Source organism: Mesocricetus auratus, unplaced genomic scaffold, assembly GCF_017639785.1.
Source record: "Mesocricetus auratus isolate SY011 unplaced genomic scaffold, BCM_Maur_2.0 Super-Scaffold_100004, whole genome shotgun sequence".
Lineage (NCBI taxonomy): Eukaryota > Metazoa > Chordata > Mammalia > Rodentia > Cricetidae > Mesocricetus > Mesocricetus auratus.
In genome coordinates this window covers 98056879-98078138 of record NW_024429189.1, presented here as the reverse complement: position 1 = coordinate 98078138, position 21260 = coordinate 98056879, and the positions used below count along the sequence as shown (strand labels likewise).

General features: G+C 47.2%; 2 protein-coding genes and 1 long non-coding RNA gene across 5 annotated transcripts in view; 1 reads left to right on the top strand and 2 right to left on the bottom strand.

The window, feature by feature from the left end:
- The window catches only part of Smox (spermine oxidase), a 33777-nt gene extending 26353 nt beyond the window's left edge, over positions 1–7424 (bottom strand). For all 3 annotated transcript variants that reach the window (XM_005068652.4, XM_040746331.1, XM_005068653.4), the window contains exon 1: positions 7271–7424. The gene's annotated coding sequence lies outside the window, so the exon portion shown is untranslated. The remainder of the gene's footprint in view (positions 1–7270) is intronic.
- Positions 7425–14274: 6850 nt separating this feature from the next.
- Positions 14275–16578, bottom strand: LOC121140530. The gene is made up of 3 exons (XR_005877421.1): positions 16534–16578; positions 16126–16288; positions 14275–14850 (listed from the first exon to the last, which is right to left on the bottom strand). It is a non-coding gene; the product is annotated as an uncharacterized LOC121140530 (long non-coding RNA).
- A 3270-nt stretch (positions 16579–19848) lies between these two features.
- Positions 19849–20346, top strand: LOC101828260 (40S ribosomal protein S17-like). Its single transcript, XM_021226359.2, has one exon. It carries the CDS (start codon positions 20023–20025, stop codon positions 20329–20331), a length of 309 nt encoding a protein of 102 aa, XP_021082018.1. The 5' UTR covers positions 19849–20022; the 3' UTR covers positions 20332–20346.
- Positions 20347–21260: the final 914 nt, after the last annotated feature.

The window sequence follows — 21260 nt, the reverse complement described above, 5'->3', positions numbered from 1 at the left end:
TTGTGTCTCTCTTACCGAGGCAGGCCCTTCCCTGGGTCCTTTCTGGAGACACACATCACTTCCATCCATCTGTTACTCACACTAGTGAAAACTCAAACCGGGGCTCCATGTCACACAGCCCTTCAAAGGAGGCAATATTCTCCCCGTGGCATAAATAAGAAACTAAGTCACAGGGAGGTTCAGTTTCTTGCCCGGAGATCATGACCCTGCTCAGATAACTTTCGGAATGAGAGGGTGAAAGAGGAGTACACCAAGAAAGTGGCAGGGTAGTGTGACACTGGCAGAAGTCCCTCCCAGGATTAGAAGATCCAAGCCTGCTCGTCAGGTCCTGGGCATCAAATCAGTCCTTCTGGGTCCCTCAAACACTCACCCAGTGAAGAGAACAGAGACCACAAGAGCCCAAGACCAGCTCGGGGCCTGGGATCCATCTAGCCTATCCTGGCCTCTGCCAAGCCTTTTGTGTCCACCGACTGTCCCACCAAGCCTGTCTCTCAGGAAACAAGCCTTCAACCCTTCCTTTTCTTCCAAGCTGAGCCCATCCACCATCCACGTTTGTGGCTTCCAGTGAACAGCATCCGTCCACACCAGCCATTCCCAAAGGGGATTCTCCTGCTTGGAAAGCTATTAGGAAACTTTTAAAAACCCATATTTCCTTAGCCAAATCAACTTGAGAAACATGAGATCTTTTTTTGTTCCTATATAACTTGTCTGGACCTCCAATTTTCATAAACACGGCATGGCCCACCCCACATGATGGTAGAGCAGACCTGCCAATTTCTTCTCTTATTTGTTTCATAATCCCTAAGGAGACTCACACCCATCCTTGAGAAATGGTACCCCCAATCACCCTTCAGGAAGGCCTGGCAAAGTGGGGAGACAGGCTTGACTATACACTCCTTTGAAGAGTTGGTAGAACACCTGCAGAACTCAACCTAAAAGCAGGCCAGCCCCAGCCTTGCCAGCCCCTCTGGGCGCAGGGTGACGTTCACCTTCCGTGTCTGTCCTCCCACCTTTTACCGGAGAGTGATGACTGCATGCTGGTGGTGCCAGCATCTAGTGGGACCTCAACTGACTCTTAGCTGCGCTGAGCCAAGACTGCAAGAAGCCTTGGGAGAGCCCAAAGCAACCAGCTCTCCATGCAAATTACTCACTCCACTGCATCATTAGCACACAACTTTTAATGGTAAACCAGAACTTAGGTGTATTAAGCTCCTACTCTGGAAATACACAGTGCCCCACCCAGCAAACTCTGTGACATCATTCCATAGGGGAACAGAACCTCTCTGTTTACAGACAAGGAAACTGAGATGGCAAGAGGGAGTAGACACTTGCCTGTAGTGGTTCAACCCAGGCCCTGACTCCCAAATACACCCGGGAGGTGACCAGGGCAGAGCTCGACCACAGCCGCAGCTCATGTGACCATCAACAGCAGCTACAGGGACTCCCACAGGACCAAGGGGAAGGCAAGTGCACACTGGAGGAAGACAGGGCTTGTCAGAAGTGTCAGCTGTGCTGGGGCTGAAGCCAGCCTCAGCCCCAATCTCTCGCTCCGCCCTGGCTAGAGGAAGGGTGCTCATCCCAGATTGGCTCCGACACCAGACAGGGCTGCAGGCAGAGATAAGGTGCCCTGTCTGTCATCTACATGTCACCCTGTGTGAGACCCAGTCTACATGTGTGAGACCCAGTCTACATGTGTGAGACCCAGTCTACATGTGTGAGACCCAGTCTACATGTGTGAGACCCAGTCTACATGTGTGAGAGAGACCCAGTCACCCCAGACCCCCCTTGTGGTCTTGAAACGCCAAGAAATCAGGCCTGTGCTGCCAGCTCCTGAGACCCAAGTGCCCACAGGTCCCTCATCTAGCCCTGCTTCCGGGCAGGCCACCCACAAGCATCCTCTACAGGTCTTTCTGCCCCTCCCCCATCTGCTCCTTGCTCCACAGAGGCTGCTCCCTGAACTCTGCCAAAATAGCCCACAAGGGACTTCTGTAGGTCCCATCTGAACTGGGCCTGTCACATAGGATACAAGTCTAAATTCTCTGCACTGATAAATGGCCAATGGAGTAGCAATTCTACACAACCTATGCTCTTAAATCCAGTCTCAACAAGGCGTGGGGCACACCTTTAATCCCAGCACTTGGGAGGCAGAGGCAGGAAGGTCCTGTGAGCTGGAGGCCAGTTTGTTCTACGGAGGGAGTTCTATCCAGAAGAGCTATAGAGTGAGACACTGTCAAGAGAGAGAGAGAGAGAGAGAGAGAGAGAGAGAGAGAGAGAGAGAGAGAGAGAGAGAGAGAGAGAGAGAGAGAGAAAAGGGGGAAATGCATATTCCCAGACCTTGCCCTCAATCAGACAGGACTGACCTGCATTTTAGTAAGCTGAACAGATGGTATATCTGTGCTCAAGTCTGAGAAGCACTTTTTAAAGCCCCAACTCTAATCATAGTGTGATAGCCATGGCCTGTAACCTTCAGTGGTTCCCTGGGGCCTGGTATAAGTCCAGGTTCTGCAGCTGGGCAATCAAACTTTTTCCCAGCCTGGCTTCAACCTACTTCCCCAAGCCTGACCTCCTTTTCCACTCTGGGAATGCCACCAGTCCTCTGACGAGCTTCAAGACACTCTCAAAGCACAACTTCTTCCAGGAAGCTTCTCCAAAGTGCACCTGGCATGACTGACTCTCTTTTATTTCCTGAATAGTGATAACCGCACCCTTTGTCCCTGTTGCCTCTGAACACCAGGCTGGGCACAGGAGATTCCAGATGCCAACAATATCTAAGAAGATCCAGTGTCCAGCACAGGTTCTGCACTAGTTTCCAATTCAACTCAGCAAACTAGGATGCAGGCACAGACAGGCCTCCTCCATAAACCTACTGACAACTATAGCAATGCACTTGGTGTGCACCTCAGTTTCCCCAAATGCAGAAGAGACTGTTCAACAAATCCTACTTTCTCTTCTTGGGAGGATACAGAGGATCTGCCCAAGTAGAAGAACAGATCCCATAAACTCTGGGGCTCAGAATTTGTAATAAACATCACCCCCATGTGATCAGCAGCCCCTCCTCAGCCAGCCCATGCCCTAAAGATGGTCATGTATCTGGACGTATCCCTGGAAAAGGCTCAATTGCACAGTGCCCTGGCCTGGGCCCCAGAACTGGCACCCCTTAGAACTGCTGACCTCCAATAGCAGAGAAAAAAGTCTCTCTCATCCCATTTTTCAGCAAGGCAAAAAGAGGCCAATGCCACTCCCAATTCATTGTCTTTATCCTTCGGCTCTGCACTCACATCCTATCCAGCTACCTCAGACCCTAGCTGGACTCTCAAGAGTCAAGCTTGAAGCACTGCCTCATTGTTCTAGGCAGGATCATGAAAAGGCCAGCTTGTCTCTGGAACCCCATTGAGCTTTGTCCTCTCCAGGGAGGGGGAAATTCAAAGAAGCAGTGACAGCGACATAAACCAAGAGGTGACATTCTAATTAGTGTTTAGACTAGAAGCACAAGTCATCCCCCCAGAACCCTGATATCAGTGAGCATGAGCCCCAATCACCTGACCAAGAAGAGAGTGAGGCCAGAAGCAGAGAGTCTTGGCAGCCCATCCCAAGCAAGAGTCCTGCTTCAAAGGGTGTCAGGCCCTGCTTGTTAAGAAGCCCTCCACTGGCCCAAATCCAAAAGGCCTGGATTCCAGAGGCAGATGATTTGGGTTCAGACCTCACTTCACCACTATTAGTTGTAGTACTTACTGTATCTCCAGTCTGCCCTCAATAAAATGGAAGAAAGGACAACCATGTAAGTTGCTAAGAGCATTAGAGTCAATCTGAAGTCCTTAGGTGATACCTGGTGCCCACTGAGCACACTGGGGCATTGCCAACCCACTTGCCCTTGGCCAGATTTCCTCTCCTTTGCCCTCTTTGCCACCTAAGTCAATTCATGGTATTTCCTAGATCTGCCAACCTCACCCCAAATATGAACTGTCAGCTCCTAACTTCACTTCTTGACTCACATATGACTGCTGGGTCTATCCTAGGTTCCTCTGTCTTCCAAATCAGAGGTGCCCTGACTTTCCCCCTCTGAAGTATTGGCCTCATGATTCAACACTCCATTGACTGTCCTGTACAAACTGGGAAGCTGTGGATAGCAAGATGAGAGTTAATAAAAGCACACACCAGTCCCAGCTTCTTCTTCCTCTCAGCTCCCTGACCCCCCAGGGTTTGAGCATGCAGAAGCCACCCAAGGGAGTAGACTGAACTAAATCCCAGGCTGTCCCCGTGTCCTGAGTTAGAGACCCTGCTTCCTATATTCCGCATACCCACTGTCTTGAACACATGTACACCTTCATCTCCAGCCAAGAAAGCAAAGGAAATCATTTAGCTGCAACCCACACTGATCCCCACATGCCTGGTCTCCCTTGTTAGACAGGAATGACCTCAAGGTACCCATATCTTCTCAGCTTCCCTTTTTCACATCCTCCTGGCTGGCTCACATTCTTGCAGCAATTTGCACAACTGCTTTTGTGGAAACAAAACTCTTCAGGATCACTTAAGGCTGCAGGAGTCTCCTGTGCTAACTGTAACACCCATGTCTTCTTCCTGCCTAGCACAACCCACCTTTACGGATCAATATTTCCTGAGTGGTACCTACAGGGCACCAAGAAAGATGCTTCAGATACAGCAATGAGCCAACTTGTCAACAGACAGAGCTTTTAGGAGACCCACAATGGGCCAACCAGTCAAGGTTTTAGCCCTTAAGAACCCCAAATAGCCGGGCAGTGGTGGCGCACGCCTTTAATCCCAGCACTCAGGAGGCAGAGGCAGTCGGATCTCTGTGAGTTTGAGGCCAGTCTGCTCTACAGAGCTAGTTCCAGGACAGCCTCCAAAGCCACAGAGAAACCTGTCTAGAAAAACCAAAAAGGAAGAAGAAGAAGAAGAAGAAGAAGAAGAAGAAGAAGAAGAAGAAGAAGAAGAAGAAGAAGAAGAAGAGGAGGAGCCTGAATAAAGTCAAGATAACTGTAACTCTGAAACATAAGATGAAGAAAGTAAAGCAAGTTCTTTGGAGAAGCATGTGTAGAGGAAGGGCCTTCTACATAGGCTAGGCTGGTATCTGAGGAGGGTATATTTAAATTTAGAACTAAAAAAATATAAGCAAAGCATGTACCATAAAAAGCCCTGGGAAATAATCTTCAAGTCAAGGAAGACATCACAAGCAAAGTCTCTTGGTTGGGGGAAAAGCTTAGGGTGTTGAAGAGACAGATGTAATTCAGTTTGTCTGCACGGGAGACTATAAAGGTGACAAGAGTCAAATAGGCTGGGAGGTCATCAGTGGCCACATGACAGAAGGTCAGAGAGGCCATGGGAAGGCTTTGAGATTTTATTCAAGTGTAATAAGTCATCAAGGAATAAAATGATCTGATCAAAATGTTCTATGTTATTCTTGCTACTCTGTTGAAAATAGATGCAAAAAAGGTAAGCAGGAGCTCTGGGAGAGGGATACTAAAGTGCTTCGGGAGACTTAAAAAGTGGCTTGGCATGGGACAGTAGCCTCAGGTGACAACAACAGAATCAGAGCACGGAGAATGGATCCTAGATGGACTTTTCAGAGAGAGCCAAAAGTTCTTGTTCTGGGACTGGCTGTGAAGGGTGAGCAGAAAGGAGTTCATGCTGCCTGTCCTAAAAGATGGGCAGATTACCAGCCGTTTTCAGATGGCAGAACCTGAGAGGTTCCTGTCCCCAGTGTTGTCAGGATCCTGCTTCATCCACATAAGTTTTCCACCAACCAGGACATGAAAAAAACAACCAGAAGAGTGGAGGACCCAGCTGGGGCCAAAGACAAAACCTGCTATTCAAAATCATGAGCATGAAACACTTAAGATCTTTGTGTTCGAGGCTGGAGAGATTGGTCAACGGTTAAGAGCACTGGCTGTCCTTCCAGAGGACCTGGGGTTCAATTCCCAGCACCCATATGGCAGCTCACAACTGTTCCAGGGGATCAGACACCCTCACACAGACATCCAAGCAGACAAACTACCAATGCACACAAAATAAATCAAAATGATACATTTGCATTCATAAATTTTTAAATCATAAGAAAGAATGAAAACTGGGGTAGAAAGTGAGCAGGGGATGGAGAGAAGGGGAACCAGGAGAGGGGGTGCTGAGAACAGAGCCCTGGAGCCCTCCAACATTTAAGGAAGGGCTAAGTGAAGAGGCTATAGGAAAACAGGATAACGCAGACGGGCAGCGGGGAGGAACTGGAGAGCCCAGAGAAGGATACAACTCTGGGACAGAGCTTTTAGGAGACCTGCAGAGTGGGCAAAGCCTGCTAGAGTGGCCCTTCACTGGAGACCCTGGCTGCCGCTCAGGGCCACCGCTAAGGATGCGACTTCGGAGCAAGACACACTGTAATGGGAATTGGCTCCCTGGCTTCAAGGGGGTGAGGTTCAAAGCAAAAAGGGAGACTGAAATGAGAGGGAGGATATACACCTGTTCCCACAACCTGCTGGGTAAGAAACCTGGGGAACAACACATAAGTGATGGTCATAGGGCCCAGGAGCCTACGAGAAAGCATGGCCCTTCAGGCACTGTAATATTCCTTCCTGTCTAAGAGGTGGCAAAACGCAAATACGAGGGCCATTTACACACCGCCTTGACCCTCCATTTACCCCGAGCCCCGCTGACCTCCACTCAGAGCCTGCTGTTTCCCCCAAGTGGACCCCAGGCAGGATCATGCTGTGACAGTATCAGTAGGTTCCTCCATCAACCTGTGGGTATGGCTGGAAGAAGAACCAGTCACTGTGCGGTGCTTGCTCCGGGTGCAAGATCCGAGAGGTCCGCGGATCGCTCACCTGCTCCACAGCCGCGCCACCCCCAAGCAGACAGCCGGCCTCGGCACCCCTTCCCGGTAAAGCGACTGCTCCAACTCCCCCTGCCCTTCGTGAACCTGGCTCCCGCCAAGCATGGGGCAGACTGCAAGCCCTGGGGCGGCCCTCGGGAGAGCTAGTCCCCATTCTTCCCGCTGTCCCAAAAAGACCCGCGGACGCCGGGCCCCTGCCGCCGCCGCGAGCTGCGCTCTCTCCGCTCCCCAGCGCGCACCCGCCGGGCCGCCAGAGTGTCTAGCCGGCTTTGTCTGCGCTGCCGTGCCGAGCGCTCGGGGGATGCGGCCCGGACCCCGAGGTCGCAGTCGCCCGCGACAGCCGCCTCTGCCCACCGCCGGCCTCCGTCGGAAGCCCCTAGCCTGCCCGGTGCCGTGGCTGCCTGCGTCCGGGCCGGGGAGGCCGCGCCGTACCTTTCCCTGCGGAGCCGGGGAGCGTCTTCGCGAGCGGCCTCGGCCTCTCCGCCTCCCCTCCTCCGCAGCCGCCGGGCTTCCTCCTGCAGCCGCCGCTGGGACCGTAGGGCCGAGCCAGCCGCCGCGGCCTGTGCGGGGGCCCCGCTCCGCCTCGCGTCCCCGGCCCACCCCGCCTGTGCGCTCCGCCCCGGGCCCGCCCACCGGAGGCGGGGAGCCCGAGGCCACACGGCCTGGAGCCGCCGCGGGGACCGCCACCTGTGCTCCCCTATCTTGCAAATGGGGCGCCTCACCCACCCATCTGCCTAGGAACAGAGCCAGCCCTGCGCTGCCCCGCCCTGCAAAGCCGACGAGGTCTTCCGGCACTGTAAGAGCATGCCCGCCTCAGTTTCCCCAGACTCAGGAGTCGCCCTTTGGAAAGGAAAGAGAGCCCCTCTGGTCCTGGGCTGCCTCCACTCACTCAGGGCTCCTTTGGGTGTCCACGTCAACCCAGAACCTAAGTTGAAAGAAAAAGGCCCAAGGTCTGAAGTGGCTCTTTTTAAAAGGTGTGTTTCCCTATAAAAACCCCCAAACTTTTAATGAAAGCTAAAGTTAATATTAAGTGACACTTTTTTCTTTTTAAAAAATTATATTTGCTTAGAAGTCACTTGTTAGCGGGGTAGTGGTGGCATATGCCTTTATTGCAGCTGTTTTCAAGACTTCCTAATGCTGCAGCCAATACAGTTCCTCATGTTGTGGTGACCCCCAACCATAACATTATTTCTTTGCCACTTCATAACTGTAATTTTGCTACTGTTATGAGTCATAATGTAAATACTTGATATGCAGGATATCTGATATGTGACCAGGGTCACAACCCATAGGTTGAGAACCAATGTTTAATCCCTGTACCTAGGAGGCAGAAGCAGGCAAATCTCTCAATTCAAGGCCATCCTAGACTATAGAGTAAGTTCCAGGACAGTCACGACTGTCAGGGCCCATAAAAATGGCTTCACTTCATCTTGGCTTAAGGTTAGAGAGTTCAAAACTACCCTTACTCTTCCAAGGTTAAAGCCATAAAACCTAAAGGTCCAAGGTGTGACTACTGTAGGATGTTTGGCCTTCAGCTTGAATGTCTTCTCTAGATAACAAAAGACTTGGTCTGAGGTATGGTTACTCTTAACCCTCAAGGACAGTTAACGAGAGATTTAGTCTAATGTGCGGTTACCAAATTTTTGGAGAAAGAACGCCTATTTCTTTCTTGTATCATAGTAGTCTTTTGCCATTTTCCCCTTTTTGGTTGGGGCACATAAGAATGTTGAAGAATAAACTTGGTGAGTTCAGTATTCACTGGATTACCCTCCCAACTCTATTTGTGTCTCTCTTTTCCTTAGTGTCTTTACCCTCAGTTTCTCAATCCACATTCCCCTCTCTGGTACAAACCGGCCAAGTCTGCTGGATACCACTGAAGCCCACAAAGACTGGCTGCTACAGGGGCTACTACAGATGGCTACTTACTACACAGGGCTACACTCCCCCAAAAAGAAAGAAAATGACTTATCCATCTCTGCACCCCTGTTCAGCTCTTCCTGTTGTTTTAGTTATACAGCAGATCAGCACTGGCTCCAAGAGAATACAAGTAAGTCCTTAATGTCAACAAAGCCCCTACTTTGGGCTGTGTCTCGGGAGGGTACCCTCCCCTGAGTTCAACCTGGGACAACAGGCCAGTGCTGAGCACAGGTCACCGTAGATTCAGCCACGAGAGAAACTGGATGTGATGACATATACTTGTGATCCCAGCCTCAGGAGGCCAAGTCAGGAGGGTTACAGAGTTCAAGGCTAGCCTTGGCTACATACCAAACTTCAAGGCCAGCTAAGCTGCACAATGAAAGCCTGTCTCAAAGGAAGAAGGAATAGGGGAGGAGCTCAGAAGAAGAACACTTAAGCTTTCCAAAGCTCTGGGTGCAATCCCTAAAACTGGGTTTTAAAAGGAGGCCCTGCAGAAATGGGCTCTGATGTTCCCTGCCTGAGGGAGCCACCTAGGAACCAACTTCAATTGGGGCAAATCAATTTCATATGTGAAGTTTCTTCTTGCTCAAAAGGTCTTGTCATTGACCAACCTTGAAGTCCCTCTTCCCACCCCTCTTTTAAGCACCACATCCTCCTGGGGTAGACTTCACACTTTCCTCCGTGACTCCTTCCCCCTCCAAAGAGTAGACTGATTCAGGATGGCTTTAAGGGCTCAAGCCCTCGGGTGAATTCTGCCTCTGTGTAGTTATTTGGTCTTAGGCATGTCATTTAGTATCTTCTTGTTTCGGTTCTCTCAGCTGTAAAATGGGCTTAGTAAATAGTACCTGCCCCAAAGAGTTTACTAAATAAAAATATTAATCTGGTCTCTTTGAGTAGGAAACTACTTTAATGGCTTTTGAGAAAATAAACAGGGGGTTTAGTTACTTGTGTAACAGACAAGCCCAGCAGTATAACTGACTCAGGTAAGCAAAGGCTCAAAAAATAGATAAATAAAAATCCAGACTTGGTCTTCCTATCCCTAACTGCCCCTTACAGTGAGAACATGTTGTCAGAAACTCTAGGCTCCTTCCTCACACCCTCTTTTCTTTCAGTAAAAATAGTTGGCTCTGACTGGTTCATATGCCATCCCAAGGCAATCCCTGAGGTGATGCCCAGAGTTAACCCATCTAGTCTAAGTGATATGGATAGAGATTGAAGAAGAAGAAGAATTACAGGGCCCTGTTTACTACCAGAAGGTGAACAAGCCCAGAGCTATGTGTGCCAAGCATGCCATAAGTTCCCCTCCAAGAGTCATTAAATATACACATGTTCCAACTGACACAGATAAGAAAGATCCATCTATTCCTGGGGCACTGGGCAAGGATTAAATACTGTTAAAACTCTGTTTAAAACTTGCTACTACTAGGGGGACATGGTAGCACATACCTTTAATCCCAGTGCTCTGGAGGCAGAGGCAGGCAGATCTCTGAATTCGAGGCCAGTTTGGTCTACAGAGCTAGTTCCAAGGCAGCTAGAGCTACACAGAGAAACCCTGTCTTTAAAAAAATCACTATTAATAAAAAGTTTATAGGTTCTTATTGAAGGTATTACTGATATTTATGTTCTTGACAGTAAGCAAGCAAAGATGCTGGGGAATGGAGAGATTTTGCTCCCTAATTACCAGCTACTGGATTCTATCTCTATTGGATTCTTTCTGCCTTGCTTTCTTTGAGCAAAAGACTGGCAATCAAACATCCAAGTGAACTACCCTTAGGCCAGTTGCAGCTGTTTGGAACACTCCATGGACACAAAGATTGCCCTGTTTTTTTCTGGCTCCTGAAGGCACAAAGTCAGGCAAGACTGTTTCACTTTGTAGCAGATTCTTTGCTATCTGAAGCTCAAATGAACTCAGATGATCCCACAACCATCTCCACCCAGGACAGAGGGAACACACTTCCCCTAGTGGCCTAGCAGAGGGACTACCACAACCTATTCTAAACCTGCAAACACAAATAGCCATTTGTATGTTAGGTGTGCTATCATTGGTGCACATATATGCTGTGATTGGTCCAAAGGCTCGTCTCCTAGCTAGACAGATTTGGTTCTTGATGCATCATCTGAAAGACACCCTCCTGTGCTGCCTCCACCGGTGATGCAACATTAAGCTCAATAAGAGGCTTCTCTCAAGTGGCTTTATCTACTTTTAATGGTACTGAAAGAAGCAGTAGAGACAGCAGGAAGCAGTGTTGGCAGAAACATTGCAGTAGCAGAGGTAGCAGCAGCAACAGCTCAGCAATGAGCAGGCCAAGCTGCAGAGTGAACCAGACAGCCAGCTGCTTGACAGCTGATGGAGAGACACATTAACAGTTACAGAAATTGGCCAGAGCAAAAGCGAGGGGTATGAAAAGAGTGGACAGAATGGAAAGCTGATGCATAGAAGGCTGTAAGGAGCACGGGAAGAGAAACTGCAAGCCCTGGTCACCGAAGGCTTCTAGAGGGCTGTCTGGTGTTAGAGCCAATGGTTTTAGGACGCCCCAGGCTCAGAAGCTGTGATACCTTCTGCTGTTAAGGGCTAGGAAATCCCGACTATACTACATACTTGTATTAGTTATACAATACAAGCTGTATACTTGCATTTGTCAGGATTCTCTAGAGTAAAAAGAGTTAAAGAATGAATTCTCTCTCTCCCTCCCTCCCTCCCTCTCGCTCGCTCTCATTTATTAGAATAACTTGCAGACTATAATCCAGCTAATCCAACAATGGCTGGATATGAACAGAAAGTCCAAGAAACCAGTAGTTGCCCAGTCCACAAGGCTGGACATCTCTGCTGGTCTTCAGTATACACTGGAATCCGGAAGAAGCAGGCTCCAATGCCAGTGAAAAAAATGGACTTGCCAGCAAGAGGGAGGGCAAGTAGTCAGGGAGTAAAAGCTTCCCTCTTCCATGCCCTTACATATTACATAGACTTCCAGCAAAAAGTGCGGCCCAGATTAGATCTGAATTAAAGATCTGGATTAAGGTGTGTCTTCCCACCTTAAACATCCAGATTAGAAGCAGACATTCACACTTCATACTCGCAGGTGTACCCTCCGCTTTGGAGTTGTAGTTAATTCCAGATGCAGTCAAGTTGACAGCCAGGAATAGACATCGCAATACTTACAAAGCTGATGGTCCCAAATGCCCTGGGCTGTAACACCACAGGGCACCACCTACCTCCCACGCTCACCCATGATTTCTATCTGGGTAAAATAAAAGGGACCCCAGCCAGAGGACCGAGGCATCAGGTGCCAGCACTTTGGAATATTTTTCTATGTTTGAGGAACTTTCCAAGCCACAGATCCTTCTCCACATCCCTACTTCAAAGCCAGAGCTCCTCTTTCCCAGGCTTCTCTGCAGCTAAGATGTGTTGTGAGATATTTGTACACTGTGTGGAAATGTATTGCTGTGATTGGTGTAATAAAAAGACGAACAGTCAATAGCTAGAAAGGTTAGGCAGGACTTCTGGAGACAGAGGGGGCTCTGGGAAGAGGAAGGGCAGAGACACCAGGGGTCACAGAGAGGAAACGGGAGGTGCAAGATGGAAGAGAGGTGACGCCACCTGATAGGACGTGGGCTAACATAAAGGTGTTAACTTATAAGAGCCAGTTAAAAACAGGCCTAAACTAAGGTCAAGCTTTCACAGTTAATAAGCCTCCATGTCATTTTGTGTGTGTGTGTATGTGAACTTGTGGCCCAAAGAAAAACCTGTCTGCATGTGGCATCCAATTTGGAGGTTCAAATACCCAAACATGGGGCCTGAGAAAGCTAAGAAAAATTCTAGACAAGGAGCTGGACATGGCTTCCTCATCCTGCCGTCTCCCAGGAAAGCCAGGGCTCCACATACAGAGGCACATACTGGCCACTGCCTACGGTCTGGGCCAAACCCATGTGCATTGCCATGCGCTAAGCAGAGTTATGTGGCAGCTGACATGGTAGTTTAAGATTTGTCTCATGCAGTCAGAGAACCCTGCAGGTGGTTAGTAAAGCCAGGTCCAGACACAGAAAACCTCTAAAAAAGGTACAGTGTGCTTTAATGTGCTTAGATGTTAAAGAAAGAAAAAAAATGGGTATAGATAGTCACAGAAAAAATAGTTTAAAAATAATAAGTAAAGTCTTTAAAGAAAAGATAAATATAAAAAATAAGCTATATAAAGATGGGAAATACACAAGGTGTCTCGTTCCTGTATGATACTTTGTTGATTTTGAATTTTTTAAATGCTAATGTACAAAAAAACAATAGCTGCTGAGAGACATTGGATTATGAAACTGCTCAATTAAACCTACCTATATATTTAAGTTAAGAATGTCTTAACTTCAAAATGGAAGTCAGAAAATATGTTGCATTTGGGGAGAGGTTATGCCTTTGTTTCCACAGGAAACAAAACGTTATGGTTCTTTTCCAAATTAATGAAGATAATATTTGCTTGGGGGAGACCTCCTGAAAATCTTGACTACAAGCAGTCTAGAGAACACACACCCACATTCCCAACAGGTGGGAATGGGTTGTTTTTGGTCATCCAATAGATTATGGATGCTCATCCACATTTACAGGGGTTGTATACAAGTTGTTGCAGGTCATGGTCAGGAAAAAAGCTAAACAAAGGAGATTAGGTTCAGGGATCTCCTTCTGAAGGGAAAGGGGGGGACATAGAATGATGGGATAGAAGGGTGGATTGTTGAGTCTACTTTTGAACAACCGCTAGTCTCAAATATTTTACCTTGGTATGGATTTTTTATATAGTGATACAAATTTAAGGTTACTTTGTTGTATTATATATGTTTCTAGTCTTGTTTAAGGTATTGTACATATGCAGCTCATTTAAAAATGTAATGCAAAGTTCTAGTCCTTAAAAGCTATGATTATAAACCTCATAGGATAATTAAGAAAAAGGGGGTTAGTAGTTAGTCATCTATAACAATCAAACTTGTAGTCATGCTAGGTATGTTTTCAAGGTCATGTAGAAATATATTTTAGATAGATAGATGGTCTCCAAACACTTCAAAGACAGACAGATTATGGCATTTTAAATGTTTTAATAACATAAGGCTTTTTGTGACAGTGAGACATGTCTGCTCCTGGCAGCACTATTTTGCTTCAAAAAAGAGTGGTGGACATCAAAGAACTTCTGTATGGAGTTTGCTTTTATTGTGTCAAAGTTATACACTGGGCAAAAAAAAAACTACCCTTGCCCCGACTGCTCACAGTATACTGCTCAAACTGGACAAGGAGGATACGAAAGAGGGCAGCTGCCGAACTTTGCCAAGACAAGGTAGGACAGTTCTTCAAAATTCCTGCTTCACAGAAAAGTTTGTCAAATATTCGAGGCCTGTAGGCCAAAGATGGATGCCCCAACGTTGCAGAGGAACCTTGAAAGACTGTCCAGGAAGCCAGATGTCAATATCATTTCTATAGTTTAGGGAGTTCTACACTTCCTGTTTACTCAATTAATATTGTATCCTTCTTGGGTCTTTTATGGAGCTAAAAACTAGATAGTTATAGTTTTACAGTTTTCCTTGTTATCAAATTCAAATAAGAAACTTACATAAGAGATGTGAACTTTATAAGGCTGAGCAACATAAAGGTTTAAGTAGTTTATCTAAGAAGATGTTTTTAGGTCTAAAAAGATATTTTTCGGATGGTAATACAAATTATGATGGAAAACGATTTAGGTATAAAACTTTGGACTCATTAAGATAGAGATAGATAATAGAATAATCTCTCCAAATTTGACAAATACAAATGGATTGGGCATTGCTAATGTAATTCTTACTTGATAATTGTTCTTATTGTATGTAATTTTACTTATTGTATAAAATTATAATATAATTAGAATTAAAATCTTTCCTTTTTATTAGACAGAAAGGGGAAATGTGGGATATTTGCAGTGTGTGAAAATGTATTGCTGTGATTGGTGTAGTAAAAAGTTCATCAGCCAATAACTAGAAAGGCTCGGTGGGACTTCCAGGGATAGAGAGGACTCTGGGAAGAAGGGTGGATACTCCAGGAGATGCGGAGAAGAAACAGGAGGTGTAAAATGGAAGAGCCGTACCGCCACCTGAAAGAATGTAGATTAGTATAAATGCATTAATTTAAGTTATAAAAACTAGTTAGAAACCAGCCTAAGTTAGGCCAAGCTTTCATAATTAATGTCTCCATGTCATTTTTTGTGAGCTGACATCCCAAAGAAAAATCCATCTACAAAGATAATCACACAATGCAGGCCCTGCCAATGAGGGGAAATCACTAAAAATTTGTATGTAAAACTGTGGTAGAATATTATTTTAGATGATGGCTTTTGTTTATGCTGCATTTGTTTAACTCTGTAAAGCTGTGATTCTTTGCCTGTCTAAAACACCTGATGGTCCTACTAGAGAGCTGAATGGCCAATAGAGAGGCAGGACCATGGGCTGGCAGGCAGAGGGTACAAGTAGGAGAACCAAAGGGAGCAAGAGAACAAGGAGATGAGGATGTCAGGGGCCAGCACCCCGTCATTCAGCTGCACAGCAGTCCACAGAATAAGAGTAGGATTTACAGAAGTAAGAGAACAGGAAAATCCCAGAGGCAAAAGCTAGTCAGGTTAATTTAAGAAAAGCTGGCAAGAAACAAACCAAGGTAAGGTTGGAAATTCACAAGTAATAAGCCTCCATGTGTGATTCATTTGGGACCTGGGTGGTGGGCCCCCAAAAAGAGAAAAAAACATCTTGCTACATAAAAGGAAGTAATATGGAGAGCCAGAAAACTCAGAATCTATTCAGAAGAAGGGTAGCAAGGTAGAACTGGGGGTTTTAGGACAACAGTGGGAGGGGTAATGGAGTGCTTGCCACAATAAATAAAAACTCACTTTCAGATGTCTATTACTGCATAACTCCCCCAAACCTAGTAGCTTAACCAAAACTCTTATTTCTCACAATTCTTTGAGTTAACTGGACAGTTATGCTGCCATATGGTATCAATTAGACACACAAATGGAAATCCAGCTGCAGCCACACAGGACATCCCCAGAAGAACAGTCTAGACTTCCTTACAACAGCATGGCAGCTGGTTTCTCAGAGGGTCTACACGGAAGCTGCTATGCATCATAAGACTCTGGCCCAGGTCTGGCAAGTAATCACGTCTCCTGCACTCTCTGCCAGAAGTCAGAAAGCCAGCCAGGACTCAAGAGAAAAGTAATGGGTGGGGAAAGAAGGGGAGAAATGCTGTAATTATATCTAATCTCAAAAAGAAAAGAAAAAAAGATAAGCCCAGTCCACCGTGTGTAGTAGAGCTGAGCGTTCTCTAGGGTGCCCATTATGAATAGCACAGATTAAATGGCTTAAATAGCAGAACTCACTGTCTCAGAGGTGTGGTAGGCAGTTCACAATCAGGATGCCAGCAAGATTGGTGCCTCTAGGAGGGAGAATCTGTTCCGTACTTCTCTCCTGGCTTCTGGAAAGTGCAGGCAGTCTTTGCCATTTTGTGACTTCTAGATGCATCACCTTGGTCTTGGTTATCATCTATAAATGGTCATAATAACTTCATTTTTTGTGTTTGATTACAACTGTAAAGAATAGGGCATACCAGCTGGACGGTGGGGGCGCACATCCAGCACTTGGGAGGCAGAGGCAGGCAGATCTCTGTAAGTTCGAGACCAGCCTGGTCTACAGAGCAAGTTACAGGACAGGCTCCAAAGTCATACAGAGAAACCCTGTCTCAAAAAACCAAAAGAACAAAAAACAAAACAAAAAAAAATAGGGCATACCTTTAATCCCAGCACTCAGGAAGGAGGCAGAAGCAAGCAGATCTCTGTGGGTTCAAGACCAGCCTAGTCATCATAGAGAGTTCCAAGACAGTCAGGGATGTGTAGAAAAACCCTGTCACATAATGACAATAATAATAATAATGTTAATAATAATAATAAAATTTCTAATTAATGCCAAACAATGTCAGACTTGAGGTACTGGGGGTAAGACTCTAACATCGTTTGGAGGAAACACAAGCCATCATGTAACAAATATGCACAAAGTTGTGGGAAACCTTGGCAGTCATCTTTGCAGATAATAAACAAGAGAGGAACATTTCCAAGGGATGCCTCTCTTATGTATGGGAACAGATTCCAGAGGCAGGCAGGTTCTTTAAGGCCTTACAAGCGATACTGGAGGTGGCAGCAGCCTTGGGTATAGACTGTTTCTTCTCCCCTACCAAGGGAAGCAGGAGAGAAACACAGTGGATTCTCCCTCCCAGAAGGAGGTCAGGACTGTTGACATTTCCCCTTCATACTTGATGTGCAACCAGGCCAGAAGACCAGCTGCCTGAAAAGCTCTGGATGACTGGAAATCCCAGGCCTCCCTCAGATTATTCAAAACCCCTCACCTAGACTATTCGTTTACATGAGCGTTGCTTGTTCCCTGACTTTTTGTCTCTAAATCTGTGGATTTAGACCCTTGTACTCAGAGTTTAGGAATGTGGTCTTAGGCAAGAGTCGTGCCTCCTTGTAAATGCCCATCACCACCATTGTCTAACCTCCCAAGGGCATGCCCACTTCCTGCCACCAACCCAGAAATTTTCATCCACTTACAGCCTAAACAGAACATTTTCATCCACTTACAGCCTGAACAGGTCATCACTCAGAATTTATGAAAAAGAAAAAGCAACAACTAAGGAGGGTATATCATAGCACATACATCACAGAAAGACTCAATCAAAGCAGGCAGACAGAGAGGGCATATGGGAAAAACATACTTGTTCAGGGCTCCTTTACTTATATGTACCTAACTCGTTCATGACAAATAGACACTGGAATTAAGATAGAGTTCAACATTCCCACACCCTGTGCAGTCCTTCTCGCTACCGAGATGCCACCCACTTCCTGAAGAGCTGTGCAATGTGTATTCACTCCAGAGGTCTGTTCTGAGTCCTGAGCCATGCCCAGGCGGCTGGGCCATCGATGTCAGCAGCCCAGCTGACTGTCCCAGCCATGGATGCGTACAGAACACTGAGCCTCTTGGCTGCAGTGAAACAAACAAATGTAGTCACAGTGTGTGTCAGCATCCTGGCCCTTCCCACACTGGGGGGCCTTGGTAGATAGTTTGCTGACCACAACCCATGTGTCAGCAGGGAGTAAACAGGCTGTCTCTGTAGCAGATGCCACATACCAACTAAACAGGAAAGGGAGGACTTAGCCCACACAAGGCCTGCCCTTGATGCTCCATGATGCAGAGGAGAGCAGAGGACAGGAGGAAATGCAGGGGCAGGTAGGGTGGGGTGGGCAGCAGTAACACACGGAGAAGAGTGAAGACAGAGTCAGTAAAGGAGACAGCAAAGACGTGTGGGTGGGATCCCAAAATCAAACGCTATGACCGTACTTGCCAACTCCTCTCTCTCTCTCTGGTCAATCAAGACCCAGCTCACTAAATCTGACCTCCTCCCATCCTGCCCCTGTTCCTTGTCTCCTAGAGACCCCCATCTGTCCTTCCACCATTTACCAGGCCTTGCTCAAGATACAGATTGTCCTGGAAATCTTCAGTGATTAGATCACCCCGGGACCTCTCCCTTTGGTTCCAGAAAGTATCTCCAGTTAGGAGAGCCCTGGTTTACCTTTGGGATGGGTCTTAAATCTACTTATAGTTTAATTACACAAAATCTCCGTTTTCATAAAAGAGCACTGAGCCCTTTGTCAGTCTGCCCAGGGCCACCAGCAAATCAGGAACAAATTTCACCTCCTAAACTTAAGCTTCAACCCTCATGTTTTCTAGAGCCCACATCTTTTTTGGCTCATCTCCCTGGTTTTAGTGGTAATTTTGCCTTGACAGGAGCACCACAGGGCTCGTGACTCAGGTAGGAGGATAGGCTGTCGACTTCCTGGGAGAAGCACTTACCCATAAACAGACCATCATGTGAGTCACTAGCAGGACCGGCTCTGAGTCATCCTTGCTTCCATTTCAGCTGAGAAAGAAAGCACTCCTCTAGGATAGCAGCCTGTTCATTGCCTTTTTTCCCCCCCCAGCAGCACTGAAAGCGGGAATTGAACCATACGGAAAGGTGGGCCTACATCCCTGTGGCTGTCCTGGAAGGAGAACCCTAGGAAGGACAGTCGAGAGGCCTTTCAAAGCACGGTGTGCAAGGACAAAGAGCAGGACACAAAGCTCAACGTTCCAATTCAGACTCCAGAGACAACACAGATGGATGCATTTGAAGAATGTCTTCAACATATTTTTTTAAACACTTCCTTAGAGAGATTTGAGAGTTCCTTTAAATGGCACTGCATTCCCCGTGTGGATTGGTAGATCAGTGAAAGGAAAGGCCTGCTGCCTGGGAGGACAGCAGCCATGCTTGCCTGGACTTGCTCATGCATATGTCCTTGGCTCTCCCCCCCCCCCCCAACCCCCCAGTCAGTGCGTCTAAGATTTCAGAAACTCTGGAGGGTTTGTGAGAAACCAAGTAAACCAGGCCTCACACCCACAGTTTCTGGTTCAGTGGGCGGGGGAGGGGCCCTGTGGTCTGCCTTTCTGAGTTCCCAGGTTGATGCTGCTGGACCATGAACTCACTTTGAAAGTCACGAGTATAGGTGGCTTCAGCCTGGGCTCTCTTCACATCCTCAGAGGACTAAGAAGGTCGCCGCATATTCAGGTCACTGGCTTCCCAGAGCACTGCCCTGCCAGCCCACTGCCCTTGTCCTGGGAGTTGTCCTCAGTCCCCACTGTGACTTCTTTTTACTTTCATAAGTGTTCTCAAGTCTCTTACACCCCCTAACCATCTGGTGACCCAGCTTCACTTCACTGAGAACACAGAAGCCATTGTTAGTGTTTCTACTGCAGCACTAAAGGCCATGACCAGAAGTAACTTGGGGAAAAGGAGGGTTTATTTCATCTTATAGCTCTCAGGTCACAAATCACTGAGGGAAGTCAGAAACTCAAAGCAGGACCTAGAGACAGTAGCTGAAGCAGAGACCATGGAGAAATACTATTGGCTGGCTGAATCCCCCATGGTGTGCTCAACCTGCTTTCTTATACAACTCAGTGCCCATGCGTCCAGGGAAGGCATTATCCCCAGTGAGCTAGACCCTCCCACATGAATCCTTTTTTTTTTCAAGGTTATTTCCAGGTTTATTGAAAATATGACACAACAGGCTCAAACGGCTCCACGTGGTGTTTTGAAATTCATCCCAACTGTAGGCTGAGTGACCTGCAGGTTGGAGAGACTGCCGAAGTCCAGAAGCTTCAGCATTTCCTTGGTGTCAGGATCGACCTCAATGATCTCCTGGTCTAGGGCTGGACCCGTCAACATGGGCCGCGTGCGCACCAAGACCGTGAAGAAGGCGGCCCGGGTCATCATCGAGAAGTACTACACGCGCCTGGGCAATGACTTCCACACCAACAAGCGCGTGTGCGAGGAGATCGCCATCATCCCCAGCAAGAAGCTCCGCAACAAGATAGCCGGCTATGTCACGCATCTCATGAAGAGGATTCAGAGAGGCCCCGTGAGAGGCATCTCGATCAAGTTGCAGGAGGAAGAGAGAGAGCGGAGAGACAATTATGTGCCTGAGGTCTCAGCCACATGAATCCTTAATCAAGAAAACATCCCCTAGGCTTGCCTGTAGGCCAATCTAATGGCAGCATGTTCTCAACTGAAGTTACATCTTGAGTTGTGTCAAGCTGACAAAAATCAACCAGAACAGTAATTTTGTCATCGTTACCTCACTCACGTCAGGATCTCAGTCTCTTCTGGAAGGCACAGGGGGAGTCCCGCTTCCAACAAAGGTCCTTGCACCACTCAGGTTCCTCCTTCAGTTCTCTCTCCTGCTTAGACCGCCATTCCTTCTCTAGCAAGGCATGCCCAGCATGCATGGGGAGTAAAGCACCACTCCTCAGTGCAGAGCAGAGCTTCTTCAAAGGGTTATGAGGGGTTCCCCTCACCCACTCCTTCCTTCCCAACCCACTTCAACCTGGCTTTCATCAGAAGGAAACCCTGTGCTAAAGCACCAAACACTTCCGTTTGGCTGCATCTGGTAGTTGTCACCTCTTTCAGACCCCCAGAAAACTTCAGCACACTGAACGCTGCCTCCTACAAGGTGCCCTTTCCACTTGTTGCTAATTTTGGCCCTATACTCTCTTGTCTTCTCTTTCCTTCTGGACACCACTACACTCTTTAAGTGTATCCTGACCACCACTACCCCTTTCCCTACATTCTCTCTGGCCTCATGGTTCCAACATGGCACTTGCTAAATCTTTATTGACACTTGGGTCGCTATCTGATCCAACTGCCCAAGCATCTTAATCTTAATGTGTCTCAAATCAAACTTTATTCTCTCTCCATGTACATATTAAAATATATATTATATTAGGGCAGGTGACATGGATCAGCTGTGAAAGCCTAAGGGCCTATATTACAACTCCAGGATCCATGTAAAGGTAAAAAAAGGGAACCAATGCCACAAAGTTGTCTGATAAACATACACCATGGTACAGATTAACACCCCACAATTATAAT

What these genes read in the sequence shown, in the direction of transcription:
- LOC101828260 (XM_021226359.2), top strand. Translation starts at nt 20,023, where the DNA reads ATGATCTCCTGGTCTAGGGCTGGACCCGTCAACATGGGCCGCGTGCGC.